Source organism: Phoxinus phoxinus (genome assembly GCF_949152265.1).
Source record: "Phoxinus phoxinus genome assembly, chromosome: 23".
In the NCBI taxonomy this organism is placed as follows: domain Eukaryota; kingdom Metazoa; phylum Chordata; class Actinopteri; order Cypriniformes; family Leuciscidae; genus Phoxinus; species Phoxinus phoxinus.
The window spans coordinates 19,049,811-19,061,777 of record NC_136898.1 but is presented as its reverse complement, the minus strand read 5'-3'; the positions used below and the strand labels follow the sequence as shown (position 1 = coordinate 19,061,777).

Genomic DNA, 11,967 nt, shown 5'->3' with positions numbered 1-11,967 from the left:
TGATTGAATGTTATAAACAGTGCATCATGTGATGAACGTAGAACAGTTTCCAACAAGACATGGAGCTCCTATTGTAACTATAAGCACATGTGATGTTTAAAGTAGCACCTCGTAAACCTGTGAAGGCCCCACACATGACTTTGCTTTCGCTTTTCAGAGAAGTGGCAGAAAGTATCAAAGGATTTTGTGAAAGTGATAGAGGACAATAAAAAACGGATTTTATTTTATGAGCAACAACTTCCCGAACAGACAACATCGTGTATATAATTTGCTTACTTTGCAGGCCGTGTTCTATGAGAACAATGACATGCGGAGACATTTGAGCCAAGACTTCTTTTTCTGAAGTGCCTCATAAAGGTTCATCCAAAAGTCAGACTGAGAGGGATCTGTCTCAACACAACATGAAGACCATATCTTTCCTCAAACATCTTTTGTTAATAATGTTTAAAAGGAATTATTTAATGATGTAAGAACTTTTTTTCCCCATCTGGATTGTATTCAAAAATATAATAAAAAGTCAGAAATTAATGTAACTAAAAATCCAGAGATTTCTTTTATAAAAGCCTTTAAACATATTTTGTGTAAGTTTGGATTTGTTTATTTATATATTTATGTATGTGTGTGTGTATATTATGTATGTATGTACTGTATATGTAGACTATTTATCTATTTGTAAAATAAATAAAGCAACAAAACCTTAAACAAAAAGGGACAGAGACATGACTCATCAGGCTCATTAATTTGTTTAAAAATATTTAGATTTCTTTTTAAAATGAAAATGCGTTTTTAAGTCAAATGAAGAAACCTCTAATAATTAAGTAGCCTAACATAATAATAGTTTTACCTTTTATTTTATTTTTAAATAATGATTAAATGCTATTCAAGGAGCAAGTATTGTTTTTTTGTTTTTTTTGAAAGTGGTAATTTTTTGCTAGGCCTATACTTTTTTTGAAAACACATGGCACAAATTTTTACATAGATTTTTTAAAAGTTATTTCCTTTTTATTATTATTATTTTATTACCTTTTTCTTAAATTAATTTTATGTGAGCATAAGATTGGGAATGTAGCTATTGCGCCGAGGAAAATTGCAATAAATATTTCTCCACTGAAAGTTTTTTTTTTTTTGCATGTTTTCGTCTTATTTTTGAACATGTTGAATCTCACGTTATGCAGCTTTCATAAGAACCGTTACCGGAGCTTGTATAACAAGAAACTTTAAAAGTCAGCTCCTCCTCCCTCTTACACTTGCGCATCAGTTAGTCCAAATGCAGAGCAATAGGAGGTCGCACTGAGATCTCACCTTTCCGTTATGTAAGTCTCACTTTATTGAATTGAATGTATTATTATTTTTATTATTATTATTATTTTCAAACAAGCTTTATGAAAGACCACAACTTAGCCCAGTTTCTTGTTCCCCCAATTCAGTTACTGGAACATCGACAAGCAGAAGAACTGGAGAATCCAATTAAACCTAAAAATGAGTACGAGTTTAATTGACACCTTCATTTACGCCTTTGCGCATGTGTGTTTATTAAGTTGCATTGTACAAACGGGTCATTCTCAGCGTCAGGGCAACACTGGAGCGGCAGCTCTCAGACAAACCATACAATGGCAGCACAACGGCAAACTCTTTAGTATATTAAGTCAAGGCTCTGAGTATCAGCCACCGTTAAAACGAGACGGGAAGAAAGAGCAGACGGAAGCCAGGCCGATAGCCATCGTGCGCGATGATGACACGGCTACGAGAACCGACGGCTCAGCTTCTTCATCTTCCCCTTCACGAGCCTCCCAGAGCCGCGGGTCCGCGCGTTTGCCGTCAGGTATCGGTGCGCGCGGTGGTGCCTCGCGCTGGTTATCAGATGGCGATGGAGCGCGCGCCAGAGGATCGCACGGGCGCAGGAATCACACGGATCAGCTGCAAACATCGGTCAACGGCACCAACAGAACCGCGCGGGACGACGAAGTGATGGTCGGAGATGATCCTTACAACAACCCATACAAGTCTACTGACCCGGACAACCCGTATTATAACTATTATGATACGTACGAGAGACCCCGTGCTGAAGAGCGCCCGGGATATGGCACGAGATACTTCCAGCACGGTAAGGATCTATCTATCTATCTATCTATCTATCTATCTATCTATCTATCTATCTATCTATCTATCTATCTATCTATCTATCTATCTATCTATCTATCTATCTATCTATCCATCCATCCATCTATCTATTCTGTCTGTCTGTCTGTCTTTCTATCTATCTGATAGTTTGATAGTTTGATAGTTCTATTTGATAGTTAAGTTGCATGCACTGTAAAACATTTTTAAGTACAATCAACTTAAATCACTTTTAACTGACTTTCAAAAAAGGCTTAATGAGTTTAAGCAATGTAAAAACACATGTTGTCATAACTTAAATAATTGATCATATTATTTTTTACAGTGATTATTGAGGATTACAATTTTTTCTGCAATGCTATGACAAAAAAAATCAACCATTCAAATGTCTAATTTTGGTCAGTAAAATCAGGTCAGAAACTTCATAATCTGTCCACCATCTACTGGCTAAAATGAAAACTCTATAACTGGAGCTATTGAAAACTATGAAGTTAAAAAAAGTGTTTAGAAGTCTTGGCACCAAGTGAGGCGGGACTATCACTGGTGCTCGCTCAAAAAAAAAAAACTGACGTCATCGGATCCACCTTTAGTATTTCAATTGCATAATTACGTGTTTTTAATTTAATTAAAACTGTCAGTTTCAAATAATGACATCTTTGCAGCAGAAAAACAGCCTATGGTGGTTTGCTGGTCAGGGTGGTCTGGTTGCATTGGGTTAAGATGGTTTTGGGGCATTTGGCCATGGTTTAAGCTGTTATTTGTATAGTGTATTTTCTTGTATCTTTTAATAAAACATTTCAGTGTTTCATAGGTTTGCCTGATCTCGTGGGAGACCCATACTACATTCAAGCGTCCGCCTACGTGCAGAGGGTTCCAATGTACAATCTCAGATGCGCCTCTGAGGAAAACTGCTTGGCGAGGTATTATTACTGATATAAAACAGAAGAACGTTAGAGAAGGAGAGTTAGTACACTCGCATTCCTCCGAGTGTAACAGATGAGTCATGAGAACCTATTTAAAACCCATGTGGTAGGAACATCCTATAACTCAAACCAGCTCTGTGAGGGAGAAAAAAAAATGAAACGAAAGTCCTGCCACGATGGGAAGTGAGAAACTTATGCAAACAGACTTCACATAAAGTTGTTTACATGGAAAAATAATCCCATGCTTGACTGCGAAACACATTACCGGGTCACACAAGAATAGTCTAGTCCGGTAAAAGGAGTGTTTCTTTGGAGACGTGCATCTGTAGTTGTTCCATGTGCACTTGAAATGTGGCCACGGGGCCAAGAAACACATTCTGAAAACTGTTAGGACAATATGAGAAACTCAAGGAATGTCTGATATTCTGTAACCGCTTGGCTGTTTTTGTTGAGCAGCTCTGCATACAGCTCCAACGTGAGAGACTACGACACGCGCATGTTGCTGAGGTTCCCGCAGCGAGTCAAGAACCAAGGTACCTCCGACTTTCTTCCCAGCAGGCCGCGCTACACCTGGGAATGGCACAGCTGCCATCAGTAAGTCTGATTCTGACAGCTCCAACCTTTTGCAGCATTTTATGCAGTTTTCTCACGTGCACTCAAAAAAATTACTCTTTAAAATAACTTAATTCAATTATGGACAGTGGTTCCACACAAGCAAATTAAGTTGTATTAACATTAATGGATTTGTTTGACTCTATGTAAGCTCCTTGTGTTGTTACAACACAACTGAATTAAATAGTAATGAACAATCAAATACATGAAATTGATTCTCTGTAACTTAAACCGGTTAAGTTTAGCGAAAATGCTTTGTTTATTTGCTTTGTAATATTGTTTATATTTAAACTGGACTGAACAAAATAAAGTGTGATGGATTTAAATGATTTCTCAATTGAACTTCTAGACTATAGCTATGAACTAATAAGAGCACTTATTAACATTTTAAATGTTAAGTTTTACAATGCTCCTTCAGCCACAGATAATTAACTTATTTGAATCAGTCCGCAGCCTAACCAAATGCTCAACTCTTCTCCACAATGGTAACCCACTGTAATTTAAATGGTTCTAATAATCACAATGTAATCGAATATTAAACACAATTACACACTATCAAGTCTTCCTCTTTTCTCATTTTCTCAAAAACACATAAAATAACACTTAATTTCAACATTTATTCTCTCTTAATTTAGCTATATGCAAAGCATGCTGGGAACTAAGCACCGCCCAGTTTCAGATAATGCAACACAAATCATTCATGTAATCCAACGCAAACAGATTAAGTAAACTTAGTTTTTTTTTTTAATTCCAAAATTAAACCCTTTACATTAGTTTAACGATTTATAATTAAGTATAGTGGAAAATTATACAGGTTAAGTTAATTAAACGCAATATAATAGTGTTTTGGAGGTAAAATAAATATATCTGTGTTACTTTAACAAAAAATAATTGGGTAAAAACAACAGTGCCACAAAACCAGTGTAGTTCTCTTTAAGATGAAAATTACCCCATGACTTACTCACCCTCAAGCCATCCTAGGTGTATATGAATACAATCAGTTATATTAAATGGGTGGTATCATTTTCTTTTCACAAGATGTAAAATAAGTATTTGATGTCCCCAGAGTGTGTGTGTGAAGTTTTAGCTCAAAATACCCCACAGATATTTTTATACAGCATGTTAAAATTGTCACTTTTTGAGGGTGAGCAAAAACGCACGTTTGTGTCTGTCCCTTTAAATGCAAATGAACTGCTGCTCTCAGCACAGGGGGCGGAGCTACATCAGCGTGTGTCCTTTTACCTCACACAGAAATGCACTGAAAATGTCAATGTTTATGTTCAAAACGGAGTCAGACAAAGATGGAGAGACCTAAGAAGAAGTGACAACATGTTAAGCAACAGGACATTTCTGAATGGTTAGTTGATGAATTTAGGTAGCTGATGTGGAGTAACTATTCTAGTCATTAGCATATTCTGTCATGATAATCTATGAATCACGTTCCCGGGGGAGGGGTTCATGTACATTTTAGGGTTGGTGATGTCACTAACCCAGTAGGAATGTCATGTAACGTTAGTCCCTTAAAAAACTATTTCTTTAAAAGCAGATATCTTCCTTTGCTTTGAGCTTCGTAACTTTGCAGATGTTGTTTGTGCTCAAACAGCAACATTACACACTAACTAAAGTTAAAAAAGTGAAATCATAATCAACCACCCCTTTAATAAATGTCTAGTTTTGAGCTTCAATCTGTTGGTTGCAATACCACTGACATAGCTTGGAAGAGCCAGGACATTTATTAAAGGTATTGCGGAGGATCTTTCCTACTTTCAGAAAAGACCCGCCCTCCCCAATTTCTATTTGCTCCCGACCGAGAGGGAACGCTTACTAGCAGTGATTTTAAATGGATTTCTCCAAATAGCATGACAAACTTTACCTGTCTAGTAGAATCTTCGCGACTGCGGCATCAGTGGGAAGCCCAACCTGTGCTTTTAGCGCACGCCAGCATGTGAACGGCCTTACGTAAACATATCACCAGAATGATTGACATTTAGGTGGACCAATAGTATACACTACCCACCCGGAAAAAGAAAATCCTCCGCTATACCTTTAATATAACTCAGATTGTATTCGTCTGAGCGAACAATGTCATATACACCTAGGGTGGCTTGAGGGTGAGTAAATCATGGGGTCGTTTTCATTTTAAAGTGAACTAACTTTACTCCTTTAAGTAATGCATCACAGACCACTATTAAGAACTCTAAAGGGAGAAGATATGATGCAGTGAACTGAATTCCTTAGGGAAAAAGCAAGATTGCGAAGCTCATTTGCGGCTTTATCATGGTTTGTGTGTTTTATCTGAGGGATATATCTCAATGCTGGTGGTGGTGTTTTAACAAGGAAAAGGGTCTGTGTTCTTGTCTAAATGAAAACACTCAGCAGAGGCCCGGTATTGCTGCTTATACTTCAGTTGAGTCAGTAATAGCTCACTGCATAGTTTCATCCTGAAGTAAGCCGTCTCACCACCAACTACGGCGTACATTTGGACAAGCTCCAGTGTATACAATGACTTTAGGTCTTGCGCATAAATGGGGCGTAAAGTCTGTGGGCTGATTTGCATTTATTTGACGTGTCATAATATGATCGTTTTCTGCTTTTCTTGCCTGTTATTTATTTATTACTGTACAAAATATTCTTCTTTACACTGGGGCAATTGAAAGTGTTTTGTGTGTGTGTGTGTGTGTGTGTGTGTGTGTGTGTGTGTGTGTGTGTGTGTGTGTGTGTGTGTGTGTGTGTGTGTGTGTGTGTGCTATGCTGCAGTTTTCACGATTGATTTAAAGGAATCATTCACCAAAAAAGGACCATTTTGAATCTTTTACTCAGTCTAAACCTGTATACCATTCTTTATTCTGTGAAACATGAAAAGAAAGATTTTGAAGAATGTAAAGGTTGTTTTATTCCATACAATTACAATGAAGCGACTGGAGCTTTCAAGCTGCAAATATGATGCAAAACACCATAAATTAGTCTTGATACCATTTGTGTAGCAAAGACTGATTTCTGAATTGATTGTTCTTTTGAGTTGGATCAATTCAATGAATCATTGATTCAGTTCACAAATCACTGTGTAGTCCAGTTCACAAAAAAACAGTCTGAAAGATTTGTTCACAAATCTGTAATAAACATTGAAGTTGCTGCAATCGAGGAAGCCACTTCTCTTTTTCCCATACATCATAAATGACTTCCGTCTCAGAGAGCGAAGATTAAATTTTGTGTTCGTATGCCTGGTGTTTGGGAACGCAATCGTGTGATACGCTTCTGGGAGGTCAATATACCAAAGCATTATTTTGATAACGAACTTTGGCTCAGAAAATTAGCATACGAAACATTAGCTAATGATCTGGTAGCAGTGATTCTCAAATGAACAGCTTGCTGGAGGGAAAATATTACATTTCAGCGTGTTCCTCATACAAAGCTATTGAATGGCTTAAAAAGCTTTTATGGTGCTTTTGCTGCATTCTTGAAGCTCTAAAGTCCCCATTTGTTGTAATTTCATGGAAAAAACCGCATGAAAAACTGTCCTAAAATGTTATTTTTGAAGAAGAAAAAAAAAACATCATGAAAAAGTTAGTAAATCACGTGAACTGTCCTTATAACACTTTCACTGGCTCCACTGAAACTATTTGAGGTGAACTAAGCAGATTCTGGCGTGGTGTAAATTCCTGCTCACACATTGGCCATGAAGTACATCTGGAAAGGCTCCACATGACATTCCTCTCTGCCTGAAAATCTGATACATGTCCCAGTGTTAAGGAAATTCATCAATAGGATTAAAGCGTTGAAAATGAATGGCAGGCATTCTAAGTCGATTATCTAGCCCACTTATCAATGTGATTCCCAGAGGCAGGCAAAAATGTGAAATGCACCAGTTGAAAGTCACGCATGATGATAACCTGATATATTTTGCTGTCTCTATAGGCACTACCACAGCATGGACGAGTTCAGCCATTATGACCTGCTGGACGCCTCTTCTCAGAGAAGAGTAGCAGAGGGACACAAGGCCAGTTTCTGTCTTGAGGACACGTCCTGTGACTACGGCTACTACCGACGATACGCCTGCACCTCCCACACTCAGGTCACACTCATGGCATGAAACGAAAATTGCGATAGTCTTTTCTTCCCTATTGTGACATATATTCAGTTTCTGGAACAAGAAAAAATGTGGGGTGGGACTTGATTTTGTCCACCTGGAATTGATTGAATGGTTGTGCTTTGCTATTGGTCGATCTCATGTGAGTGACAGGTTGCTCCGCCCTCACGCCAGTAAACACATCACCAGAGAAGAGATGAGATGCAAGAGGGAGGGGAAGATATTTTGATTAAAGATTACGAGGCACATGAATAATAATGATGTGCACGAATACATCGTTTATAATAAATACTGCAATATTCAATAAAAAATAAGAATTGTCCATTTTGATATAATGGTAACTTTAAAGCCATTATATATTAGATTTCTATGACTCATATGTGATGGATTTGGAGCACTCAGGTTTGGTAGCAAGTCTATAAATTATAAAAATAGTTCTCATGAAAAGCGCAGCAGACTCAACTCACAATTGATTTCAAAAGACTTTGAGGTTAGCATGTTGCTAAGCTAACAACACTTCTCCAATAAACATAAACAATAATAGATAAAACACACATATTGGGTAAATTATCCTATATTTGTTATAAGATCAAAATATTTTTTTTTTGTGATACTTTTTAGCATTGAAGACATTTTAAGTAGATATGTTCATATTTTTACCACATTGTCCACCATCTTGGATGGATTTACAATGCACTCTGGGATCACCATGTCAATGTGTAATTATTCTGACTACCATTTGTAAGTGTTTATGTCGCAAACACACCTAATACATCATAGTCACCATGAAATCAAAATTGAGCATTCTTATTTTTTATAAATGTATTTATTATTAATGTATCCATCATTATTATTTAAATGAATTTGCCCTAATAATATTCAATCAAAATAATTTCCCCTCCCTCTTGCGGCGACATCTCTTCTCTTCTCTGAGGGCGGAGCAACCTGTCACTCACATGAGATCAACCAATAGCAAACCCCAACCATCCAATCAATTCCCCATGGACGAAATCAAGTCCCGCCTACATTATATATTTTTTGAGAAGTTGGAAATACGTCATAATAGAGAAGAAAAAACTATCGCAACTTCAGTTTCAGGTCGTTTTTCTGATTCTTTTACCTTACTATAGCAGTACCATGGTCCAGTGATGGCATGATGGTAATATGGTACTTTGTAAAATACCATGATGCTGTATGAATAATATATCTTGTTTTTTTCCATTATACTTCAAGGTACATCAGATAACGGTAGCACTTTATTCTACAGTCCTGTTCCACATGTACAAACTATGTACTTAGTTATTATAGTGATTACAATAACTGTATAATAACTATGCACTAACCCTGAAGCTACCCTTAAACATAACCGTAACCCATGTAGTTACCTTATATTACCCAGTACTTTCTTAGGTAAGAACGCTGTAAGTGCACAAACTGTAAAATAAAGTGCAACCCAAATAACATACCGTTACCATTTAACATGTCTGTGTGCTGAAAGTATACCGTTGTTGTCGGTCCAGGGTCTGAGTCCAGGGTGTTACGACACTTACAATGCCGACATCGACTGCCAATGGATAGATATTACCGATGTGAAACCTGGAAACTACATCCTCAAGGTTTATGGCCTTAATCAAATTAGGAGTTATTGTATTCAAGAAATATCTTGTTCCTGAGTTCCAGCCTGTTTTTCCCTTTCTGGTTTAGGTTAGTGTAAATCCCAGTTACCAGGTGCCAGAGTCGGACTACAGTAACAATATTGTGCGCTGTGATGTACGTTACACCGGAAACTACGCTTATGTTTCAGGATGTCATATTTCGCAGTGAGTAGACCTTCAGTATTTCGAATGACTAGGGCAGCTGCATCTAGTTAAATGTAACGTATTCATGTTTTTGGTTTATTTCAGGTATTAAGAATCTACAAAATAATCCCAAGGAATAGGAAATGATCATCAGAAATGAAGTTTGATGATAAAAACCTGCGACAAAGTGAACAGATAAATGGACGGCGGTCATGGGCCACTTTCCTGTTTGTGAGAGCCAATAAGCAGGGCATTTTAGTGATGACTATGCCATACAATATAAAAACCTGAGGCATAAATACAGTTTTGAAGTGAATTGCATTATTAATTTTTTTGTTTTTTGTTTTGTTGCTTTGAATTTATTAAGCAAAAACAATGTTTTTACAAGTGTCCAGGGTCATATTGTGCTGGATTCCTCCTAAAAACTGGATAAAATGTTGGTTATTTTTCCCGAATCCGCCACAGTTTGATGCCACACATTCCCCAAATCATTAAGCATCATTCTCTCAGACTGATCAAATATAAAAATGAAACCTTCAGATGTTGATCCACACTGCTGTTGTTGTTTTTTACCTAAAAGGTGCTTTTTGTGTGTGCTAGAGGGATGCTTTAGTTGTGTATTCTAAGTAGATATTTATATACAGATACTCATATTACTGCAACACATTTTATATATGAAATGAAAACTACTTGAATAAACTTCACACTCAGCCTCATTAAGTGAATTTGTCTTATTTGTATTCTGACTTGGTATTCTCACGTTATGATAATTTACAAATGGTGCTTACATTTCATAAAATAATGTTTGGCCACAGGTGGTTAAAATAAATATTATGGGCTGGTTCCACAAACAGGGCTTAGATTAAGCCAGGATTAGTCCTTAGTTCAATTAGGACATTTAAGTATACATTTTTACATTTATACATTTTTAGAAAAATAAATAAATCACACAAAACTGTATTCAGACACATCCCATAATGTGGATGTGTCTGAATACAGTTTTGTGTGATTTATTTATTTTTCTAAAAATGTATATGTTTTGTCTAGGAAGAGGAGATAGTTGATATAATCATAGCCATATAACTTTAATAATAAACCAAAAACAAATGATATAATCCAAATGGCAGGAGTAGACAAATTTAAACACAAAGACAACACTGTAAAGTGAGTAGAACTAAACTGAGGGTTTAAATACACAGGAGAAAAAAACAAACTGAACAAGAAACAGGTGAACAAAGCAAACAATAACCATGCCAAACTAGGGCTGTGTTTGAAATCACACCCTATACCCTCATTCACTATTCCTTCATTGGTCCACTAATATCGTTCTCTTAAAAGAGTGAAGGAAAACGAGTGAGTGAATTCGGACACTGAGTGCGCCGGAAGGGGTTGCCGCTTTTGCATAGTTTGTGCTTGCGGTTTAATAATCATTTAAAACTTAGCAAACTGGCAACTCCAGTAGTAATGAAAATATGTACTGTATCTTGAACTCTGTCATGGAAACTATATATAAACCTTAATTAAACAATTTAATAATCCTTTACATTAATAATTAATTTCCTTTACATAAAAGGAATGTATACCTGATATTACGCAGATACGGGAAATGACCATTTTCACATTTCCGGGTTTCTCAGAAGCGGAAGTCGTCATAGATTGGTATACATTTACATTTACATTTTACATTTAGTCATTTAGCAGATGCTTTTATCCAAAGCGACTTACAACTGAGGACTACAGCAAGCGAGTCATCGTGAAGAGGCAAAAATAACGCAAGAAGTGCTCAAAATACAAAGTTCTGGCATTGCTCAGAGTAGCATAAGCCAAAACAAGGGAGGATTAAAGATAATTTTTTTTATCTTTTTTATGTCAAGTGCTCACGGAAGAGATGAGTTTTCAGTTGTCTTTTGAATGTTGTGTCAGGGATTCTGCATTCCGGACGAGGGTAGGGAGATCATTCCACCAGCAAGGAACCGTGAATGAGAATGTTCTGGAGAGTGATTTTGTGGCTCTCTGTGATGGTACTGACGAGCTGTCGCTCATTGACCGATCGCAGGCTTCTGGTAGGGATATAGACTCGTAGGAGCGAGTGAAAGTAGGAGGGAGCTGAGCCTGTGGTCGATCTGTAAGCAAGCGTCAATGCCTTGAACTTGATGCGAGCAGCGAGTGGTAGCCAGTGCAGAGAGATGAACAGAGGAGTGACGTGGGCCCTTTTGGGCTCGTTGAAGACAAGACGGGCTGCAGCATTCTGGATCATTTGTAGAGGTTTAGTTGCACATGATGGAAGACCGGCCAGAAGAGCATTGCAGTAATCAAGCCTAGAGATAACCAAGGCCTGGGCGAGAAGTTGTGTTGCATGCTCAGTCAGGAAGGGCCTGATCTTCCTGATGTTGTGCAGTGCAAACCTGCATGATCGAGCTGTCTTTGT

The 11,967-nt window shown here is 37.3% G+C and overlaps 1 protein-coding gene across 2 annotated transcripts; it reads left to right on the top strand.

Moving 5' to 3' along the window:
• Positions 1-1,184: 1,184 nt before the first annotated feature.
• Positions 1,185-10,257, top strand: loxa (lysyl oxidase a). 2 transcript variants are annotated; one of them, XM_079598815.1, is made up of 8 exons: positions 1,185-1,313; positions 1,428-2,104; positions 2,930-3,038; positions 3,498-3,635; positions 7,569-7,725; positions 9,261-9,356; positions 9,445-9,560; positions 9,645-10,257. In XM_079598815.1, the coding sequence occupies exons 2-8, from the start codon at positions 1,480-1,482 to the stop codon at positions 9,649-9,651; spliced, it is 1,248 nt and encodes a 415-aa protein (XP_079454941.1). In that variant the 5' UTR covers positions 1,185-1,313; positions 1,428-1,479; the 3' UTR covers positions 9,652-10,257. The 2 variants fall into 2 exon arrangements, with proteins under 2 accessions (XP_079454941.1, XP_079454942.1); XM_079598816.1 differs by lacking the exon at positions 1,185-1,313 and having other exon boundaries at positions 1,340-2,104.
• Positions 10,258-11,967: the final 1,710 nt, after the last annotated feature.